We start from the raw sequence: 22297 nt of genomic DNA, 5'->3' as shown, positions 1-22297 counted from the left end.
GGGAAGAGGTTATGCAAATAAGGGCCCCACCTCCACAGCAGGAGGGTGAGCCCTGGGTCCAGATGCTCACACTCGGCGCAGGTCTGTCCTGAGCAGACACCCACACAGTGGCGAGACCAAGGACCCAGAGAGAAAAGCCACAGTGCAGCCGCGGTGGCTGAGGATCGGCGGAGCTGGATGAGTGAGGTTCGTGAAGGCAAGAAGCAGAGCACAGAAGCAAAGATTTTAAGAGGAAAGAAGACATCTGAAGGCAACACCACCCTAAACCACAGGTTAGATCAGCGTTTAGGACCTGACGTTAGCCCTCGCCAATCATGCACGGGCGTTCATTGCAGAAGGGGAGTTTACTGGGGAAGGGGGGATTCATTGTGGAAGGGTGCTGCAGGTCCCTAGCTCCCAACCCAGTAACCTCTTTCCCTTGCCGGACTCCTGGAGGAGAAGCGGAGCCTGAGGGATTGGGGGCGGGGGTCCGGGTGGTGGAGGTGAGACATTAGAGACATTGAGCGCACCCTGGGAGGCTGGACCAGTCCTGCCCTGGACTGACATGCCCCAGAAGACTCCTGCCCATTGGGTTTCTATGGTCGGGGGTTAGCTCTGATGGGGTGGCGAATGGGGAAGTGTCAATGCCTCCAGAGCTGCCGATTGTCCTGTAAAGAGTGGCGTTTGGCCCTCGGTTATGCTTCTAACAGCTACTTTTCAGAAGTGGAAACAGCTGGCGCTCCTCCTCCAGTGCTGGCTGTAGGAACAAGAGGGGAGGGATAGAGGACGCCCTAACAGTGGCCTTCCCATACCACCTACCACCCCCACCCTCACCCCGCAGGCTGCAGGGCTGGCATGCTCCGTGCAAGACCAGAGACACTGATGCTCCTAGGAGCTCTTCTGACTGGACCCCTGGATCCAGCGGGCAAGTATCAGGCTCCTCTAGCGGCGGGGTGTTCCCCAGGATCCCCTGGGAGGTGGGGAGGAGAGAGGTGCGGCAAGCGGCTCCCTGAGTGAGACTGGAAGGTCATTTCGCCGCGCAGCTCAGCGGGATGGGAAACTTCTCAGTGCGGCCGGACACTTGGGTCCCGTTAGGGGCGCTCCGTGAGCTGGGGAAGGACTGGCCAAGGCCTTTGTTGCCAGGGAGGGGTAGCTGGGAGCGTAGTGCTGAGGCGGCCCTTCTCTGTGCCCACAGGCAGTCAGGACGCACTCTCACTGCCCTGGGAAGTGCAGCGCTATGACGGCTGGTTTAACAACCTGAGGCATCACGAGCGTGGCGCTGTTGGTGCGTTCTGCGGGCTCGGGTGTGCTGGGGCCGTGGCTCGCGAAGGTCAGGGGCGCGGGAGGCCCTGAGAGGAGAATATGCGGGGAACACGCGCCCAGCAGCTCCGCTGCCGACACAGCGCACTCTTACGCGCTCCTGGGCCCAAGAGACCCTTGCGAGAAGGTTCTGTCAGTGAAGGGGGATGGGGGTTGAGGGAGGCTTAGGGCGAGGTTTGGGTGATCCTTGGGGATGGAGTGCTTAGACAGAGCCCCACTCCCTGCCTCCGCAGGCTGCCGGTTGCAGCGCCGAGTACCAGCCAATTACGCCGACGGTGTGTATCAGGCTCTGCAGGAGCCGCAGCTGCCCAACCCGCGCCGGCTCAGCGATGCAGCCACGAACGGCACAGCTGGGCTGCCGTCGCTCCGCAACCGCACCGTACTGGGGGTCTTCTTTGGTGAGGGCAAAGGGGGAGACCAGTGGGGTTGATCTGGCGCTCTGCTCAGCCTTGGGGAGGGGCCAGATCCCCTCTGCGAGTCCACAGGAGACCCATCCAAGACTCCCAACCACTTCCTCTCTCTCTAAGCAGCACTTCAAGACTGCCTTCATCTCGGAGACATTTGGGATGTTGATACAGAGATATTCACTCCCCTTTCTCTTACGCCTTACTCCAAACTAGGGGTGTCACTGGACCCCCATTATGGCTCTTGGGAACTGAGCTCCCCAGCCACCGCTCTTCTCACCATGTGTTTGTAACCATCTTACCTCTCCCTAGCCCAGAGGGAGGAGGACTGACTTGGGGTACTCCTACATAAATTATATCATTTTGATTCTCACAACAGCTTTATGAATTGGATAGGAAGGGAACTCACTATAGTCTCACTTTGCAGATTAGAAAATTGAGGCTCCCTGGGGCTAACCTGCAGAGCTGGTGGTGGAGCTGGCACTGGGACCTCTGTCTTTTGGCACCTGAGGACCCTTGGAGGCCGCCCAGGCCGTGGGGAGAGCGCGATTCGGACGGTTTGTCACCTATTTGCACCCCATGCCCGCAGGCTACCATGTTCTTTCCGACGTGGTGAGCGTGGAAACGCCCGGCTGCCCCGCCGAGTTCCTCAACATCCGCATCCCGCCCGGAGACCTCGTGTTCGACCCCGACCAGCGCGGGGACGTGGTGCTGCCCTTTCAGAGGAGCCGCTGGGACCCCAAGACCGGACGGAGCCCCAGCAACCCCCGAGACCTGGTGAGGAGGGGAAGGCGGCAGGAAGGGGCCGCACCCCAGTCGGTTGGGACCCAGGCTGCGGGCCTGGCAGGGCCTGGCGGGGAGGGGCGCCCACTTCCCAGCCGCGGACAACCGCCAGGCCCCGGCCTTCCCTGGCCTGCCGCCGCCCACCCCCTCCTCGCCCCCTTACACCCCATCTCACCCGCCGCGTGCCCCGCAGACCAACCAGGTGACGGGCTGGCTGGACGGCAGCGCCATCTATGGCTCATCGCACTCCTGGAGCGACGCGCTGCGGAGCTTCTCCGGGGGACAGCTGGCGTCAGGGCCCGACCCCGCCTTCCCCCGAGACTCACAGAAGCCCCTGCCAATGTGGGCGGCGCCCGACCCCGCCACCGGGCAGAGCGGGCCCAGGGGGCTGTACGGTGAGGCCGCCAGGGCGGGACGGGACCGGCTGGGGGTCTGCAAGTGTGGGCTCCCCCGATCACGCTACCGCTCATCTCTTCCCCTGCGCCCCCACGTCGGATGCAGCCTTCGGGGCGGAGCGAGGGAACCGGGAGCCCTTCCTGCAGGCGCTGGGTCTGCTCTGGTTCCGCTATCACAACCTGTGCGCGCAGAGGCTGGCCCGCCAGCACCCAGACTGGGGGGACGAGGAGCTGTTCCAGCACGCGCGCAAGAGGGTCATCGCCACCTACCAGGTCAGCCGTCCGCGCCCCGCGACGTCTCCCCTCCCGCGAGCAAGTCCACGGGAGACTCCGCTGCCCCACGGAGCTCCCCATCTGTGGACAACTTCCACCCAGAAACCCCTCCCCAGACAGCCGAGGTCTAGGGAAGCCCCAGTAAATGATAGGGAGGCATGCGCTGTTTAGAGGAGAAATCTGGCTGGTGATTATTATTTATCACCTCCCAACCCCACCTCCCCGCTCCCCCAAATTCCCTGGTTCCTTGAGGAGGCAGGCCTCACACCGCTCCTGTTTGAGTTGCTTCTCCCATGACTGACCCTGCCTGGTCCTCATCTCCACCTGGAAGCCGTCCTTGGGCTCAGACCCTTCCAGGCCCCGCCCCATCCAACTGGAGCCTCCCCTCGCCTCTCTCTGCCCCTCAGAACATCGCTGTATATGAGTGGCTGCCCAGCTTCCTGCAGAAAACACCCCCGGAGTATACAGGTGAGGGAGTGGGGGGTGGGAGGACACCTGTGTTGAGAATCCTGAAGGGATAGGAGACAGGTGGGTGTGAAGGGAGGATGTGGAGGCAAGGAGACTATCTCCCTATCATCTCCATCTCCTTCCTGCAGGATACCGTCCTTTCCTAGACCCCAGCATCTCCCCGGAATTTGTGGTGGCCTCTGAGCAGTTCTTCTCTACCATGGTGCCCCCTGGTGTCTACATGAGGTGAGGGAGGGGCTGGCAGAGAGGGGGCATCACACCAAGAAAGGTGCAGAATGAACTGCCTTGGAGGCTGGGGCCTTTCACACTCCTTTGCAGTTTCACTGGAGAATGGGAAGCAAAAATTTGGGGCCCTGAAACAGAACCCTGGGGTAAGATGTGTGGGCTTAGTAGGGAAATCTCCCCAGCTCTCCTAAGGGCTGAAATTTGGTTGCTGGGTGTAGGATTTGTCCAGCAGCTGAGTCATTCCCTTCCCTCCTCTCTCCACCCTACCTGGACTAGGAGCGCACACTATCTTCAGTAAACACACATTGCCAAATGTCTGCCATGTTCAAGGAAGTTCCTGGGCCGCTGCTCAATCCTATGAACCCCCACTGAGTCCCTCAGCCCACTCAATCCCATCCTTGACTCTTCTCTGAATTCCCTCATCACATCCTTTGTTCTCCATTTCAGAAATGCCAGCTGTCATTTCCGGAAGGTCCTGAACAAGGGTTTTCAAAGCTCCCAAGCTCTCAGGGTCTGCAACAACTACTGGATTCGGGAGGTCAGACTGGGGTCAGGGTCACGGGAAGATGGGTCAAGGTCAGTCTTCACACAGGCTGGGAAAAGCAACAATCCCAGTTCTTGGGTGTTGCTACCCCAGGTTCATGGGAGATGAAGGATAGAGGAAATTATCTGGGGACAACAGCTCAAAAGAGTCTGGAACTGGCCAAGGGCTCTTTGTCCTGGGGTACTAAAGTGGCCCAGGCTGAGAGAGACTGAGTTTTGGGTAGGGGCCCTAGAGCCTATCTTGAGTGCATTGTTTACTTCCAGAACCCCAATCTGAACAGTACCCAGGAGGTGAATGAGCTGCTGCTGGGAATGGCCTCCCAGATTTCGGAGCTGGAGGACAGGATAGTGGTTGAAGATCTGAGGGGTGAGCTCAGAGCCAGAAGGGGTGATTGGCAAGGGGCCAGGAAGCCTGAGGATCCTTCTGGGTTCATCAACAGCAGAACTAGGGCACCCACGATGCAGGAACACAGATACAAACAGAGATTTCAAGGAGTCATAAGAAGAAAATGAACTTTGAACTTTTTTTTTTTGCTTAATTTACAGTTTTGTGTTGCTTTTATTTTAAATTAACTATGAGTATTGGGGAGGGGTGGTACCACAATCTCTTTGGTGCTTAGTTAGGTCTCTAAATTTTTTCGTTCAGCCCTGTCTTGAAATTAGGGAGGCATAGGACAGGGTATTTTTTTTTTTTTGAGATGGAGTCTCGCTCTGTCGCCCAGGCTGGAGTGCAGTGGCGCGATCTCGGCTCACTGCAAGCTCCGCCTCCCGGGTTTACGCCATTCTCCTGCCTCAGCCTCCTAAGTAGCTGGGACTACAGGCGCCCGCCACCTCGCCCGGCTAGTTTTTTGTATTTTTTAGTAGAGACGGGGTTTCAGTGTGTTAGCCAGGATGGTCTCGATCTCCTGACCTCGTGATCCACCCGTCTCGGCCTCCCAAAGTGCTGGGATTACAGGCTTGAGCCACCGCGCCCGGCCAGGACAGGGTATTTACTGCTTGGTGACTAGAACAGTCTTGAGTCTTAGAGGAGGGGTCTTACTGGAAAAACTGGCCCCGATCACATATGGTGACACTGTGTGGTCACCACACAATGGTCAGCATGGGCACAGATCTCATGTGGATCGCTGGGGTAGCCAGGAAGGAAGAACCATAGTGCTAATAGTTGGATACAAGGCTGCAGGGCAAAAAAGGGTGGAGAGGACAAAGCCCAAAGTCTGCTCTTCTCTCCTCTTCAGATTACTGGCCTGGCCCTGGCAAATTCTCCCGTACAGACTATGTGGCCAGCAGCATCCAGCGTGGCCGAGATATGGGGCTGCCCAGCTATAGCCAGGCCCTGCTGGCCTTTGGGCTGGACATCCCAAGGAACTGGAATGATCTCAACCCTAATGTGGATTCCCAGGTCAGGAATACTAATGATAATAATGGCAGCTCAAGCTTTCCTATGGCAATACTGTTCCAAACCTTTACATATGTTGACTCATTTAGTCTACATAATAATATCATAAGGTACATATATTCATTTTTCCCATTTTACTGATGACATAGTTGGTAAATGGTAGAGGCAGGACTTAAATTCAGCCATATGATTCCAGAATCTATTTCTAACCACTGCATTGTACCATTCCTGCAGGGTGGCTTCTGGGTTGGGTGCCATTGTCCTGTTGCTGCAGGGTCCCACTCCAAGGGCTGGGTGCCCCTGAAGCTGCTAATCATTGAGGTCAGGCAGGCTGGTGATGGTCACAGGATACGCTCCTCGGGCACCTGACTGTGGTCTTACCATGGGTAGGGACACACTGATCCTTCCACCAGACTTGTCCTGCCTGAGGGGGCTTGCCTAGGAAGAGGAAATCAGGCCTGAGCAGCAAGCCAGGCAGTTGCTGGGGTCCTGTGTCCCAGGGATGGGGCAACAGTGGCTGCCCTCCTCAGCAAACATACACTCACCCCTTATCTTCTGTGGTGCCCCAGGTGCTGAAGGCCACAGCTGCCCTGTACAACCAGGACCTATCCCAGCTAGAGCTGCTCCCTGGGGGGCTCCTGGAGAGCCATGGGGACCCTGGACCCCTGTTCAGTGCCATTGTCCTCGACCAGTTTGTACGTCTGCGGGATGGTGACCGCTACTGGTTTGAGAACACCAGGAATGGGTAAGGCTTGCCTGGGTCCCCACCTCAGATTCCTCCTCAGCCTGGGCCCTAGACCTTCTGTCTGGCCTTAGACAGCCCTTATGAGCCCTTGATTCCTAGTCAGTCCACCACACCCTTCCTAACCCCTCTGGGTCTCTTTTTCTTTTCTTTTCTCTTTCTTTCTTTTTCTTTTTCTTTCTTTCTTTTTTTTTTTTTTTTTTTTTTTTTTTTTTTTTTGAGACAGAGTCTAGCTTTGTCACCCAGGCTGGAGTGCAGTTGCGTGATCTTGGCTCAATGCAACATCCACCTCCCAGGTTCAAGTGATTCTCCTGCCTCAGCCTCCCGAGTAGCTGGAATTACAGGCATGCACCAACATGCCCAGCTACTTTTTTTTTTTTTTTTCAGTAGAGATGGGGTTTCACCATGCTGGTCAGACTGGTCTCGAACTCCTGACCTCAAGTGATCCACTCCACTCACCTTGGCCTCCCAAAGTGTTGGGATTACAGGCATGAACCACTGCAACTGGCCCCTCTGGGTCTCTTTTCTCACCTGGCTCCTTGGGTCTGGGGTTGCTGGAGGCCTGCATCCCCTTCCCATCCCAGTGACTTCTACTTCCTCCAACTTAGGCTGTTCTCCAAGAAGGAGATTGAAGAAATCCGAAATACCACCCTGCGGGACGTGCTGGTCGCTGTTATCAACGTTGACCCCAGTGCTCTGCAGCCCAATGTTTTTGTCTGGCATAAAGGTGAGTGCCCTGGGAGAACACAAGTGAGTGACAGTGGCTAGAGAAGGATCAAGATTGAGGGTGCAGTGGAATCACTTGGTGCTGTCCAGGGAGCCAGGCACCTTCTGTGTTGGGCTAGGAGGCCTGCATTTGGCTGGCTCCCACACCAGGGACCTCAACTAGCACACAAGCTGCACCCTACAGTCAACAAGGGGTGGATGGGGTAGATGCCAAGAAACAGGATGTGGATGGGGACTTTGTGAGGGAGACAGTTTCAGGGAGGTGGGCCTGGGGAAGACAGATGATACCTTGATCCTTTATAGGTTAGAGGGGAAAGAGGTCTGGCCATGCAGTGGGATCCTCAGACTTTGAGATCTTCCATGCCCTCTCCCTCAGGTGCACCCTGCCCTCAGCCTAATCAGCTCACAACCAGCGACCTGCCCCAGTGTGCACCCCTGACTGTGCTTGACTTCTTTGAGGGCAGCAGCCCTGGTTTTGCCATCACCATCATTGCTCTCTGCTGCCTTCCCTTAGGTGAGCTCTTAGGCAGCCTCTCTGCAGACTGGCCCTGCCCCTTGTTTCCCGCTGGCCTGAGGGGCTGGCTATTTGGTACCGTTTCAGACCAGGCTCAAGGAACCTCTGGAAGGGAGGGGCCATAGCCGAAGCCACAGTGAAGCTCTAGGCGAGGAGCTCCCTCCTCACTGGCTCCTTCTGATCCCCTTCAGTGAGTCTGCTTCTCTCTGGAGTGGTGGCCTATTTCCGGGGCCGAGAACGCAAGAAACTACAAAAGAAAGGCAAAGAGAGCGTGAAGAAGGAAGCAGCCAAAGATGGAGTGCCAGGTGAGAAGGGGCTGGGCAGAGGAGGGAGAAGGGAGCGGGGAGGGGAGAGACAGGAGTCTGGGAAAAAGAACAAAGTTACAGAGTGAGAGGAAAGCCAGGGCGCCTTTAGGGTCTTCACAGTGGAATTGACCTGAAGGCAGGGACCTGGGGACATCTACTGAACTACCCGGCCCAATCCTCCCTTCCCCAGCGATGGAGTGGCCAGGCCCCAAGGAGAGCAGCAGTCCCATCATCATCCAGCTGCTGCCAGACAGGTGTCTGCAGGTCCTGAACAGGCGTCTCACTGTGCTCCGCGTGGTCCAGCTGCAGCCTCTGCAGCAGGTCAACCTCATCCTGTCCAGCAACCGAGGATGCCGCACCTTGCTGCTCAAGATCCCCAAGGAGTATGACCTGGTATGGCTCGTCCTGCCTCCCCTGCCTGGGCTGCCCTCACACGACTCCATTATCACAAGCGAGGCCACCTCAGCTATAGACCTCACCTATGACAGCTGCTGCTGGGGAGAGGGGCTCCTTTCAGAGGCCCCCAGACTCAACCCGGCCCCCTTCGGTCACACACCTGGCCCCAGCCTGGATGGATGGGAAGGAGCTTTTCTCCCCTGCCCTCAACCCAAGATCCGTTGAGGGGAGGCTGAAGCAGAAGGTCCAGCAAGCTCCCTGCGTCGGTGCCGCCTTCCTCCCACCCAGGTGCTGCTGTTTAGCTCTGAAGAGGAACGGGGCGACTTTGTGCAGCAACTACGGGGCTTCTGTGTGCGCTGGGCTCTGGGCCTCCATGTGGCTGAGATGAGTGAGAAGGAGCTATTGAGGAAGGCTGTGACAAAGCAGCAGCGGGAACGCATCCTGGAGATCTTCTTCAGACACCTTTTTGCTCAGGTGCCAGGATCTGTGCCTTTTGGAGATGGGCCCAGCCCCAGAAATGGAGGAAACTTGGGCTGGATAGAACACCCTGTGGGTGAACTAAGCTTCCACTCTGTGGCCTGGAGAGAAATAGTCTTGCGTGAATCCTGGCATTGCCACTTTACTTAGCCCTGTGACCTTAGGCAAGTCACATTATCACTGTTCTGTATCTCTGTTTCCTTATCTATAAAACAGTGATGAAAACTGTATCCATCCCACTGCATTGTTGTGAGGATTCGGTGAGATCATCTACATGTGTGGTCCACAGAGGTTGGGCCCTGGACCCAAGGGCATCAGCCTCACCTGGGAACATGTTAGAAAAGCACCTACCCAGTCAGACTGAACCAGGAACTCTGTGGGTGGGGCCTGGCAATCTGTGTTTTAACAAGCTCTCCAGATGATTCGGATACACTCTAATGTTTGAAAAACATTGTTTTATGTACAGTGCTTATTGGCCCAAGTGCTGGGTCAGTTGTAGGCATTTAACAAATGGTTGTGGCCAGGTGCAATGGCTCATGCCTGTAATCCCAGCACTTTGGGAGGCCGACGTGGGCAGATCACCTAAGGTCAGGAGTTTGAGACTAGCCTGGCCAACATGGTCAAACCCCATCTCTACTAAAAATACAAAAATTAGCTGGGCATGGTGGTGGGCACCTGTAATCCCAGCTACTTGGGAGCTGAGGCAGGAGAATCGCTTGAACCCCGGTGGCAGAGGTTGCAGTGAGCCGAGATCCTGCCGCTGCACTCCAGACTAGGTGACAGAGCAAGACTCCATCTCAAACAAACAAACAAACAAAAAACAATAAATGGTTGTCACATGTGACTTTTAAACATTTTGCACAATGGACAAATCATAGGCACATGGCAGCCTTATCTGAATTGGCAAGAGAGCACAGCCCCAGCCCCTTCCTGCCTGTCTACCATCATGTCTCTACACCTTCTGTCCCCAGTGTAGGCTTTCTCACTTTTCATTCCCCTCAACTTTGCACTTTCCCTTCCATACCCCAGCACCATGCTCACTGTATGAAGTTTCCGGTTCTTGGGCCCAGGGAGAAATGGGCAGGCTGCTAGAGATTTGATTCCCCCATCTCTAGGACAACAGAGGCCCCAGTCAGTATATCTAAGGATCAGGAGAACCTTCAGGGTTCAGCCTTTCTGATTTGGACTTTGGGGAGATGTAAAGGGTCACTGAACTGCTTCCAGCATAGGCTTCACCTCCTTCTCTTTCCCTCCCTCTGCTGCTGCCCAAGTGCAGGTGCTGGACATCAACCAGGCCGACGCAGGGACCCTACCCCTGGACTCCTCCCAGAAGGTGCGGGAGGCCCTGACCTGCGAGCTGAGCAGGGCCGAGTTTGCCGAGTCCCTGGGCCTCAAACCCCAGGACATGTTTGTGGAGTCGATGTTCTCTCTGGCTGACAAGGATGGCAATGGCTACCTGTCCTTCCGAGAGTTCCTAGATATCCTGGTGGTCTTCATGAAAGGTAGGGGGCTGGGAGGTGCCAGGCTATCCAAGAATCTAGGGATCTTTCAGCAAGGAGATGACCTGCATCACTTTTTCTCTTCCCAGGCTCCCCAGAGGATAAGTCCCGTCTAATGTTTACCATGTATGACCTGGATGAGAATGGCTTCCTCTCCAAGGACGAATTCTTCACCATGATGCGGTATGGGGTGTGCCTTTCTAATCCTGAGACTTCCTGGTGCGTTTCAAACAGGAAAACAGGTTGAGTCAGAGGAGGGCTGGCAAAGAAGCTATGTGGTCATCTGTGTTGAGAGGTGGCCTAGACACTACATCCTAAACTCTCAGAGCATCCACCTTTAAATGTTTACCTGACTGGCTTCTGCCTCTGGGAGAGTCTCTGTCTGGACTGTCAACACCAGCCAGAAAAGTCTCCCTGGTTAAAAAACAAAAACGAAAACCCAACACCAATATGGCCAACAACAAAAATCCACGAATCCCTTTTGGGTGCCCTTGGATCTTTGTGAACTCTTTTACAGCATGCCCAACACTGTGCTTTACCCAATGAAACAGTGAATGGATGACCTTGGTCGCTGCTCCAATATTCATCACTATGATAGTCAGGAACAGAAACGTGGAAGGCTTCTCCATATTCCAACCATTCTTTCTTCCTGCATCTTAAGCCATTTCTGGTTTTGTTGTGCTGGTAAAAAAACAGCTTTGTGCTTCTCATTCCTGAAGACAATGAATGCGTCAGTAACACAGCTCGCCTCCACGCCATAAGGGCAGGGCTTGTTCCCTGTTGAATCCAGCTTCTCCACACTGTGATTGGCACAGTGCAGGCATTTCATACATAACTGAGTAAGGCAAAATGAAATAAGTGAGCAAATGAATACAAAGTATAGATGTAACAGCCCACATTATTGTAATTTTTCTATCCTGTTAAGCCTTAACATTGCGTTAAGCATTCACCTTAACTGCTACATTCCTCATATAGTCCAGATACCCCGACCGGACAAGGGCTTCTAAAAGGGCAAAGCTATTGCGGTCTGTAGCTCGCTGGGTATGTCATTGCAGGCCCAGCCCCAGGTAAGGCTCAAGGGAATCTAGGAGAGGGTCCCTGCCTCCAAGGGCTGAGTTCCCACCTTCTTTGTTTGTTTGTTTGTTTTGAGACGGAGTCACTCTGTCACCCAGGCTGGAGTGCAGTGCCATGATCTCAGCTCACTGCAACTTCTGCCACCCAGGTTCAAGTGATTCTCCTGCCTCAGCCTCCCAAGTAGCTGGGATTACAGGTGTGAGCCACCAAGTCCAGCCAGTTTTTGTATTTTTAGTACAGATGGGGTTTCACCGTGTTGGCCAGGCTAGTCTCGAACTCCTGACCTCAGGTGATCAGCCCGCCTCAGCCTCCCAAAGTGCTGGGATTACAGGTGTGGGCTGCCGAATTCCCACCTTCTTGTCCTGTAACTCAGTGTGTATCTTGCTTACTGTTGGAGGGACGATGTTTTTAATGTGATGGCTGTGCTCGCTGTGTTGTACCGGCCCAGCATGGCACAGCATTGCTGCCGGACCTACACAAACTTGCATAGTGTGTCTGTTTCCGTCCCGAGGCACAAGCTGTGAATAGAGCTTGGCTATTGCAGGTGCCACTGTGGGTGCTATCAGGTTGGGCATGGAGATGTTCCCACCTGTGCCCAGGGTGTTGGCACAATGAAGCAGTGGCATTGCAGCTAGGTCCCTCCCTGGCACCCTGCTGCCTGGTGCCCCCACTGGACTATGAAAGGGGGAGCCCAGGGGTGATGTGGGAGGCATCAACAAAAGAGAGTGGACAGAGAGCCTGCCACAAGAGAGGGCCATGCACACCCTGGACACAACCCTGCACTCAGTGGACTATCTTCCCAGTTGTAGGTGCCCCCTGTTTGAGGGCTGCTTTCTCTAATTGGTCAAGGTCACTTTCAATTCTGTTCTGCCTTTTGAGTCTATGGCCACCCCACCCAGCTTAGTGTCAGCTGCAGGCTGGATGAGTGCCTTCTCAGTGCCATTTCCCGGGTCACTGGTAACCACATTAGATAATCCAGGGCCTGCCCCACCCTGAACCTACCCAAGCCTGACCTTGCTGGGTGACAGGCTGCTGTGTCTATGGTCCTCCTCCAGGTCTTTCATCGAGATCTCCAACAACTGCCTGTCCAAGGCCCAGCTGGCCGAGGTGGTGGAGTCCATGTTCCGGGAGTCGGGATTCCAGGACAAGGAGGAGCTGACATGGGAGGATTTTCACTTCATGCTGCGGGACCATGACAGCGAGCTCCGCTTCACGCAGCTCTGTGTCAAAGGTGGAGGTGGAGGTGGTGAGTGTGTGAGGAATGGTTGGTGTCAGGGAGGGGGGCATGTCCTCAAAATGAGAGTTCCCGGTGGGCAGGGCCCAGGGCTTATTCTTTTCTGAGTCCTTGGTACCTAGTACAGAACCAAGCACATGTAATTGGGGTGGCACATGTAGGTGTGCAAGTTGTCTACTGCACAGGGATGCCCACTGAGATCAAGGAGCAGGTTGAAATCTATCCGACACACTGCTCAAAGCCACGGGCATTGGTCTAGGATGTATCTGGCCAGAGGAAGAGGCATTGTTTCTTTTACTCAAAGGACCTGCAGGGTTGGATCCACCTAAGAGGACATTCCCTTTCTTGCGCAAAGTTGTTACATTGTCTGCCCTGTGCACAGTGAGTGCTTAGTGTGGGGAAGGAGGGAAACAGGACTGGAGTCAGAGATCTGGACATGACTTTCCCAGAAGGGAGGAGGGTACAGTCTCCTATCCTACCCCACTGCCCTTGTGGGGAAGCCAGTCCTGCCTCTTGTTCTCTTCTCTAGGTATTAGAGATATCTTTAAACAAAACATCAGCTGTCGAGTCTCATTCATCACTCGGACACCTGGGGAGCGGTGAGCAGGAATGGGGCTCTGGCGGGCTGGCCTGGCTGAGCCCCCTGCAGAGAAATGAAGGGAGTAGGACTGGCTGATCAGCCTCGGGTAAAATCAGGCATTTGCCCTTTGAAAGTAGCTCTTGGTAGCACAAAAATTCCAGCTGCCTCTCTCACCCTATGCTGCTCGGATGCTTGGCTCTCTCCCTGCCACTCCAGGCCAGAATCATTCTACAAAACAAATCATGAGATCCTATTAATTCGTTTTGCACCTTGCCCCCTGCCTGGTCCCAGGAGCCACTCCCTACCTCTACCCCATGCTCTGACCTGGGAGTTCTTCTCCTGGCTGCAAAGACAAGGGGAGAACAGCCCCATTTCTTTTTCTCAGCTCCCACCCCCAGGGACTGGGGCCACCTGCCTCAGGAGCCCCAGAGCTGGGAGGCCCTGGACTGAAGAAGAGGTTTGGCAAAAAGTGAGTGTTTCCCAAATCCCTGGGCCCAAAGAGACATGGAGAGAAGTCTCAGGGTCCCTAGGCCCCACCTACATATCCTTGGCATATAAGGGACCATCCTGAGTCTCATTCCATTCTTGTTCCTGACCTGACTGGGGGGTTATAGCGTTGAATGACTGTTCATCCTCTTCCAACCTCTGCACCCCGTTCTTCAGGCAAGGGTCCTGGCTCAACAGGATGATAGTAAGGGGTCTCTTGGCTCCTGCCTGCTTTGGGCACAGCCTTGAGGCCTGTGCTGGGATCAGGAAGAAAGAAGGATAGAACAGACAGGAGGAGGGGGAGTAGCAGGGAGACAGCGAGTGGGTGGATGGAGCAAAGGTGGAAGTCAAGGGTTGGAGGAGTAAGAAGTCCGCAGATTGCTTTTTTCCCTTCATCTGTTGTGGCCCGTCCTGATGCCTGCCCGATCCCCAGGTCACCTTTCATGGGGTGGCATTAAGGGAAGGCCAGAGGCCCTTACCACACCGCTGCCCTGCCTCCCCTTGCTATAGGGCAGCGGTGCCCATTCCCCGGCTGTACACGGAGGCGCTGCAAGAGAAGACGCAGCGAGGCCTCCTAGCCCAAAAGCTGCAGCAGTACAAGCGCTTCGTGGAGAACTACCGGAGGCACATCGTGTGTGTCGCAATCTTCTCAGCCATCAGTGTTGGCGTGTTTGCAGATCGTGCTTACTGTAAGAGTTCCAGGCTGTGGGCAGTGGGCAGGGAGCAGGCCCCGACCCTTGGAGAGGAGTGAAAAGCCCTCTGATCCTAAGAGTCTGCATAGGAGAGCCCAGGGCTCAGGACCCTGGCCTCTTGTGCCGAGCTGATCTAACCTCACTCCGGCCCCAGACTATGGCTTTGTCTCGCCACCCTCGGGCATTGCACAGACCACCCTCGTGGGCATCATCCTGTCGCGGGGCACGGCGGCCAGCGTCTCCTTCATGTTCTCCTATATCCTGCTCACCATGTGCCGCAACCTCATCACCTTCCTGCGAGAGACTTTCCTCAACCGCTATGTGCCCTTTGACGCCGCGGTGGACTTCCACCGCTGGATCGCCATGGCTGCTGTTGTCCTGGCTAGTACGTGACTCCCAGGCTTTTTCCTCTTTGCTGCAGCACCCTGGGTTTAGTTGGGGGAAACAGTGGGGAGATGGAACTCCTTATACCTCCATCTCTCCTCCCCATGCCTCCTCTCCCTCGGGATCGGAGGCAGAGTCTGTCCTGGTTGGCATCTCTAACAGGGTCTGTCTCTTTCAGTTTTGCACAGTGCTGGCCACGCAGTCAATGTCTACATCTTCTCAGTCAGCCCCCTCAGCCTGCTGGCCTGCATATTCCCCAACGTCTTTGTGAATGATGGGTCAGTTCTGGGGAAGGTTTCTCCTGGGACTCACAGGGCGGGCCTAAGGGTATAATAGAAAAAGAAATCGGCAGAGCACAGTGGCTCACACTTGTAAGCCCAACAGTTTGGAAGGCTGAGGCAGGAGGATCGCTTGAGGCCAGGAGTTCCAGAGAAGCCTGAACAATAAAGTGAGACTCCATTTGTACAAAAAGTAAAAAGATTAGTGGGGCATTGTGGTGCACATCTGTAGTCCTGGCTACTTAGGAGGCTGAGGCAGGAGGATTGCTTGAGCCCAGGAGTTTGAGGTTGCAGTGAGCCATGATCAGTACCACTGCATTCCAGCCTGGGCAACAGAGCAAGACCCTGTCTTTAACAAAAAAAAAAGAAAAAGAAAAAGAAAAAAAGAAATCGACAGTCACAGACACTCAGCAAGAAGCTCAGTGCTAAGCTAGTCCCCTGGGGGAAGCTGAAAGGTAAACTTCTTGCCCTCAGGAAGGAAGCTGGCTGTGATTGGCCAGGAAAGGTGTTTGGGAGATGAAGTCAGAGACTCTTTCTCATATATGCCTGACACACAGCTTGCCATCTCTGCCTTCTATCCATTCACTGGGCAGACATTTATGGAGTGTGTCCCATGTGTCCACCCAGATGCCAGAATAGGGGTGTCAAGATACGTGCAGTCATTCAACAACTACTTACCGAGATTTGCTGTGTGCCTTGTGTTGTTCTAAGCCTAGGGATAGAGCAGTGAATGAAACAAAAATCTCTGCCCTATGGAGCTTACAGAATAATGAACCAGGGACTCAGGGAAGCAGGGGTCAACCACAGTAAGAGAGTTCAGGATAACGCAGAAGGAAAAATTGCTGAGTGCAGAGGGTGGAACCGTGGACGGCTGGGTGCCAAGTTCCTTGGAGGGATCCCTGACCATCTGGGTGGAGGCCCCATACCCTCAGCAGTCAGGGCCAGCAGGAAAGGAGTCATGCTGTGGTGTGACAGTGCTGGAGCCCCTCCTGCCCCAGCCAGAGGCTCAAGGTGCCTTTGCCCCCCAGGTCCAAGCTTCCCCAGAAGTTCTATTGGTGGTTCTTCCAGACCGTCCCAGGTAGGAAATGTGGGATCTGGGGGTTCTGTCTGAGGACTTCTGCTTTTGTCTCCATCTCTCTGTGAATACCCACTTGTCTATAGTGGCCATGGGGTCTGTTTCTAGCCTTCAGGACAAGCCCCAGCTCCATTCCCTCCAGGCAGTCTTTTCTGGGGGCCCTGGAGGGATGAGAGAGGAAGGAGGGCAGGATAGGGGAATGTGCCATTGTCTTTTCAGCCCAAGCTGAAGTCCTGAGACTACTCACTGGCCCTGTCCTCCTGCCCCCAGGTATGACAGGGGTGCTTCTGCTCCTGGTCCTGGCCATCATGTATGTCTTTGCCTCCCACCACTTCCGCCGCCGCAGCTTCCGGGGCTTCTGGCTGACCCACCACCTCTACATCCTGCTCTATGCCCTGGTGAGGGACTTCCCTGGGCCAGCCCATGGAGCAGGGAGCTCAGGATGGGACAGGAAGGTGAAGGAGGGAGACTTGGATCCAAGATCTCAGAATGAGACCTTGAGATTTAAGACCCCAGACCTTAGCCCTATCTCCCCGGCACAGGCCTACTGCCTGGGCAAGAGGGGGTGCCGGGAAGGGGCCTGGCTGGGCCTGAGCTGTACTAACTGGCCATGTCTCCAGCTCATCATCCACGGCAGCTATGCTCTGATCCAGCTGCCCACTTTCCACATCTACTTCCTGGTCCCGGCAATCATCTATGGGGGTGACAAGCTGGTGAGCCTGAGCCGGAAGAAGGTGGAGATCAGCGTGGTGAAGGCGGAGCTGCTGCCCTCAGGTACTAGGCCCTGCCTGACATGGGTTGGGAGTAATGGAGGCCAAATCTTCAGACGTGGGGAGACAGCTCACCAGGCCTCCTGACCCCATTACTGCCTCTGACTCTGTGTCCAAAAACAAACAAAAAAAAACCACTCTCGGAGATTCCTGAAGGTTTCCTGATAGAAGTAGACCAGGAAGGGCTGTGCTTAGCTCCCTGGAGACTTGCAGATGGTGAGAAGTGACCCTGAGAAGAGGCGGCTGATGGTGCATACAGAGGGGTTTGAGGATGGGAAAGGCCCCCACACGTGTGACCTGGGTACAGGGAAGCGCAGGGCAGGAAGCCACATATGCCTGTCCCGTTCCTTCTCTCAGAGACAGACAGATGCCCAGATTGCCAGCCTGTTGTTGAGAGTCAGCGTTGGCCAAAGTCGGGATTGGTATCATCATAGAGGGTGGCAAAAGATGATTTTCTGTATCCCAGGACTGTCTAACCTTCAGGACTCACATTGTAAAAAAATTAATGTCACTGCAATATTATTTCAATTGAGATTACTTAGGGACAAAGTCTCAGCGTGGAGTTAGTATGCCTTTCTACTCTCCAGCACTTGCTAATCTCCTTTTTTTAACAGAGAGATCAGGCCTGAGACTCAGCTATGGTCAGATAACAAACAGTATCCAGCTAAAATTTGGTAACAAAATATGTTGTTTTCTACATGGAACACATGATACTGGTTTTCCACTTACCTTAGCAATAAAGTTCCCTGCCAAGATAAATTGAATCGGAAAAGGTAGTTGATTTAAAGAAAAGCGTTAGATAGATGATAGTACAGGAGGTGTGTAGAAAGGTAACCCTCAAATGGAGGTTTGATAGCCACTGAGATGGTCCTTGGTGAGCCTGAGTCCTTTTACCCAGCAGGCTGGTATTCAAGGCAGTGCTGTGAGGACTGGGCCTTCCATGGGAAGAGGGAGTAGAGAGGAGGAGAGGGGCTGGAAGAGGGGAGCGGAGAAACCCAGCCCTTGCATTACCTGGAAAACAGAGAAGGGGACCCTCCTACTCCCAGCCCCAGGAGCCCCACCTGTTTAGACCATGTGACTACTCCCCAGGCCTCAGGCGTGTGGAGAGGACAGGCGCCTGTCAGTCCTCAGGTACCAGGAGCAGGCCTTCTGATCTGTGCTTTTCCCTGTCTATGACCTCCAGGAGTGACCTACCTGCAATTCCAGAGGCCTCAGGGCTTTGAGTACAAGTCAGGGCAGTGGGTGCGGATCGCTTGCCTGGCTCTGGGGACCACCGAGTACCACCCCTTCACACTGACCTCTGCACCCCATGAGGACACACTCAGCCTGCACATCCGGGCAGTGGGGCCCTGGACCACTCGCCTCAGGGAGATCTACTCAGCCCTGAGGGGCAATGGCTGTGCTGGATACCCGAAGGTGCCTGTCACCGGGAACCCTGCTTTTGGGCCTCTGGCACTGGCAGAGGATCTCTACCCTTCCCCATCCTGAGACTAGAAGCTCCAGCCATCCCAAAGCCAGCCTGGGAGAGGACTGGGGTGCCTCAGAAAAGACTAGGATGTTCTGTATCCTCCCTTTGCCTGTGTCTCCGTTTCTGGCCTCAGAGCTGGGGCAGGGCCAGGCTCATTTCATCTCCCCCTCTCTTGGCAGCTGTACCTTGATGGACCATTTGGAGAAGGCCATCAGGAGTGGCATAAATTTGAGGTGTCAGTGTTGGTGGGAGGGGGCATTGGGGTCACCCCCTTTGCCTCCATCCTCAAAGACCTTGTCTTCAAGTCATCCTTGGGCAGCCAAATGCTGTGTAAGAAGGTGAGCATCCCTCCCTCATTCATCAAATGGGGCATAGGTGGCCGAATTGTGTCCCCACATCACAGTGGTGGAGCATGAGAGAAAGTTCCTGGCTCCAGGACTGAGTCTGAAGGGGTCATTCTTACCCAGTGGTTGAGATGCCAAACTTGGAAGGATGGTGGTGGTGTAGCCAGATGGGCCTCTGCTAGGACCTGTCAGTTGGAAGCCTGGGATCAGGCTGGTGGGTCCTGCCACAGCTTCGGTGTCTGCAGGTGGTCTGGGGCTTTCCAGCCTCTCAGGTGAAGGCACCTGGGATGTAGGGAGGCTGAGCTGAGTCCTGAGCTGCAACCATGTGTCCCCAGATCTACTTCATCTGGGTGACACGGACCCAGCGTCAGTTTGAGTGGCTGGCTGACATCATCCGAGAGGTGGAGGAGAACGACCACCAGGACCTGGTGTCTGTGCACATCTACATCACCCAGCTGGCTGAGAAGTTCGACCTCAGGACCACCATGCTGGTATGTCAGGGCCCACCAGGCAGGGCAACTTGGTGGGCAGATGGATTGGCAGCATAAGGCAGGATGGCCTGGGCAGGTGGGTGGATGGCCAGGCTGAGCTGGCAGGAGGCACAGAGCTGGTGGCCCTGATCCTCAGCCTCCAGCTCCTTCCCCTCCCCAGTCTCTGTCTCCTGGGCTATGTGGGCTGGCTCGGGCTGAGTGCTGGCCCTAATTGTCTTTGGTCTGACCTGCACCTGTGCCCCCAGTACATCTGCGAGCGGCACTTCCAGAAGGTGCTGAACCGGAGTCTGTTCACGGGCCTGCGCTCCATCACCCACTTTGGCCGTCCCCCCTTCGAGCCCTTCTTCAACTCCCTGCAGGAGGTCCACCCACAGGTCAGTCCCACTCCCTCCCACCCTGGGACTCTGGCCTTCCCCTGCCAGGACATCCTGGCCCGGAAGCACCCTGCCGCTCTGTTCTGAGCAGAGAACTCCACCCGCTTGCCTGGCCCTAGGATGGGGTCAGGTCTTAAAGGGGGACTTCCACCCCCTCCACCTTAAGCCTCCTCCTCAAGGCCTGGATTTGAAGCCCTGGTCATTCCAGCCAGGCTCAGGAAGCAGCTTTTTCCAAGGAGAGTGAGCACCTCCAGGCTGCAGGCCCCCCTCTCTCTCCAATCTCCTGACAGGTGCGCAAGATTGGGGTGTTCAGCTGTGGCCCTCCGGGAATGACCAAGAATGTAGAGAAGGCCTGTCAGCTCGTCAACAGGCAGGACCAAGCCCACTTCGTGCACCACTATGAGAATTTCTGAGCCCGTCCTCCCTGGCTGCTGCTGCCAGTACCCTGCCTTCCCTTCTGTGCACCTAACTTGCCCAACCCTATTGGCAATCTCTCCATCAGAATCCACTTTGGGCCTCAGTGGAGGACTGCAGAGCCCCTCCCAATATTGGGAGCAATATTGGCCCAGACAATTATACAGATGAGAAAAGGCAGGAGACTATGTTCTACAGTTGCAGTGCATGATGATCATAAGTCCACCTAGTTATCAACAGCGTTCCTGCAGCCCTCCAGCCTTCCTGCCCTTACCAAGTGCACAATCAGCCAGGATCTCCTAAAGAAGATAAAGACCACTCCCCACCCCAGCTCAAGCCATGGCGGGTGTGGCAAGCAAAGTGGGGAGGGGACAGTCCCTGCTTGTGACAAGTGTGGAGGTGAAGAGGTACAACAGTGCTTGTCTCCAATGGCCCCCACATCTCCACAGAATCGATGCATTGCTTTGCTATTTGCTTGGCCCGACATTTGAGGGAGGAAGAGGCCAGGATACTCTGGCTGAGAATCTCCTCAGAGCCCAGTGCAGAAACCGTGATGCTTAGAACCTGGACAGCTCGACTGCCTCAACTCTGTCTCCAAGTCTTTTCCCTCTGGGTCCAAAAGGAGCAGCCCTACTTCTACCCCTTCCCACCCCCAAAGTGTCAGCAACCTTGAGGAGGGCACCAGGAAACAAAGATGCCTCCCCAACCCTGATATTCCTGATGTCACCAGTGACACCCACTGCCCTGACCCCTGGGCAGGCCCCTCTCTGCATCTACTGGAGTGGTCCCTGGGCTCTGGGGCTGAAGGATTCCAGCCTCTCTGCCAGATATTCAGAACTCGCTCTCAATTCCCCTCTTCCACATGAGTTGGGTGACCAGCTGTCCTAGTTTGCCCAGGACTCTCCCTGTTTTAGCACTGAAAGTCTCTTGCCCCAGGAAACCCCATCAGTCCCAGGCAGATTGGGACAGCTGGTCACCTTATGCAAGAGCCAGTCTGAAACATCCCCTCCATACTCAGCTCTTTAACTTTTCTTTTCGTTTTCCATCTGGCTCTTTCCTAAAAAGCTGAGCTGTAAAATATTTTACATCGACATATAATAAGTAATCATGTACATATTTTACCACGACCCAGGTCAAGACATAGAACATTTCAACATTTCCATCACCCCAGAAAGTTCCCTTGTACCCACTTCCACTTAGTCTCCCCTAGCTTCTAGAAGCAATCACTGACGTGATTTCTACCAAATCCGGTTTTGGTCATACTAAATGTACTCTTTTGAGATTGGCCTCTTTCACTCACCATAATGCTTTTGTAATTCATCCACGCTTTTGTGTGTATCAGCACTTTGTTCCTATTCCATTGTAGAGATGTACTCCAGCTTGTTTATTCTTCTGTTGATGGACATTTGGGTTGTTTCTAATGTTGAATGATTATGAATAAAAATGCTGTGAGTTTTCTTGTACCTATGTTTTGGTGGCCATCATGCACTCATTTTTCTTGAGTATGTATCTATGAGTGGAATTGCCGGGTCATACAGTTCTCCATCCAGTAGGACCTGTGGAGGGAGAGTTTCAGACCAGGTTTGTCTTCTCGTTGGCCCCACTCTACCTCTTCAGCCAGGCCAAATGCCTCTGGTTCCCAACCTCCTATGTTGAAGGTATCTCTCTGACAAGGCTGGAAGAGCACCAATCAGAAGTCAAGAGACCTGGATTCTAGCACCCAATTTATCTGTAAATAGCTATGGAGGGAAATCCCTTAACTCCTCTGGGCCTCTTCCTCATTTATTCAAATGTCTGTGAGATTATTGGGGAGTCAACAATATTGACCCAGACAATTATGCAGATGACAAAAGGCAGGAGACTATGTTCTACAGTTGCAGTGCATGATGATTATGAGTCCACCTGTTTATCAACAGAATCATTCCTGCAGCCCTCCAGCCTTCCTGCCCTTACTAGGTGCACAACCAGTCAGTAATCCTGAACTCCAGCCTCTTCAGTCTCAGCCTTAGCTTTACTCCCAGATCTGACCCTGCAGTTCCTCCCTATGTCTTTCTAAAAACTGTGCAAAATATTCATTCTATCTTCATTCACCCATCCTTGCTAGACTTGAGAATGGCATTAACATGGCTATCACGATTATCCATAACACTCTCTGCTTAGCCTGACTTCCCTGCCATGCTGAGGATCT

At 54.5% G+C, this 22297-nt stretch overlaps 1 protein-coding gene across 1 annotated transcript; it reads left to right on the top strand.

The window, feature by feature from the left end:
• Positions 1-68: 68 nt before the first annotated feature.
• Positions 69-21572, top strand: DUOX2 (dual oxidase 2). The gene is made up of 34 exons (XM_073995744.1): positions 69-272; positions 821-908; positions 1179-1264; positions 1533-1697; positions 2293-2480; positions 2680-2881; positions 2988-3154; positions 3562-3622; positions 3751-3847; positions 4295-4385; positions 4655-4757; positions 5626-5789; positions 6356-6531; positions 7137-7255; positions 7631-7768; positions 7960-8073; positions 8264-8466; positions 8758-8943; positions 10223-10448; positions 10535-10628; positions 12575-12783; positions 13283-13352; positions 13719-13802; positions 14330-14508; positions 14666-14896; positions 15074-15173; positions 16202-16251; positions 16519-16646; positions 16869-17022; positions 18202-18434; positions 18666-18824; positions 19166-19321; positions 19567-19695; positions 19986-21572. The coding sequence occupies exons 2-34, from the start codon at positions 835-837 to the stop codon at positions 20106-20108; spliced, it is 4659 nt and encodes a 1552-aa protein (XP_073851845.1). The 5' UTR covers positions 69-272; positions 821-834; the 3' UTR covers positions 20109-21572.
• Positions 21573-22297: the final 725 nt, after the last annotated feature.

The sequence above is a fragment of the Macaca fascicularis genome, chromosome 7 (assembly GCF_037993035.2).
Source record: "Macaca fascicularis isolate 582-1 chromosome 7, T2T-MFA8v1.1".
NCBI classification, from domain to species: Eukaryota; Metazoa; Chordata; class Mammalia; order Primates; family Cercopithecidae; genus Macaca; species Macaca fascicularis.
Note: the sequence above shows the minus strand (reverse complement) of the source record. Positions and strands in the feature narration are given on the sequence as shown.

Bases quoted from the DNA above. Each gene is read 5' to 3' on its own strand.
- DUOX2 (XM_073995744.1), top strand. From the start codon at position 835: ATGCTCCGTGCAAGACCAGAGACACTGATGCTCCTAGGAGCTCTTCTG. The intron at 3,848-4,294 runs GTGAGGGAGGGG...TCTCCATTTCAG, and splicing joins CCCCCTGGTGTCTACATGAG to AAATGCCAGCTGTCATTTCC. The intron at 19,696-19,985 runs GTCAGTCCCACT...ATCTCCTGACAG, and splicing joins TGCAGGAGGTCCACCCACAG to GTGCGCAAGATTGGGGTGTT.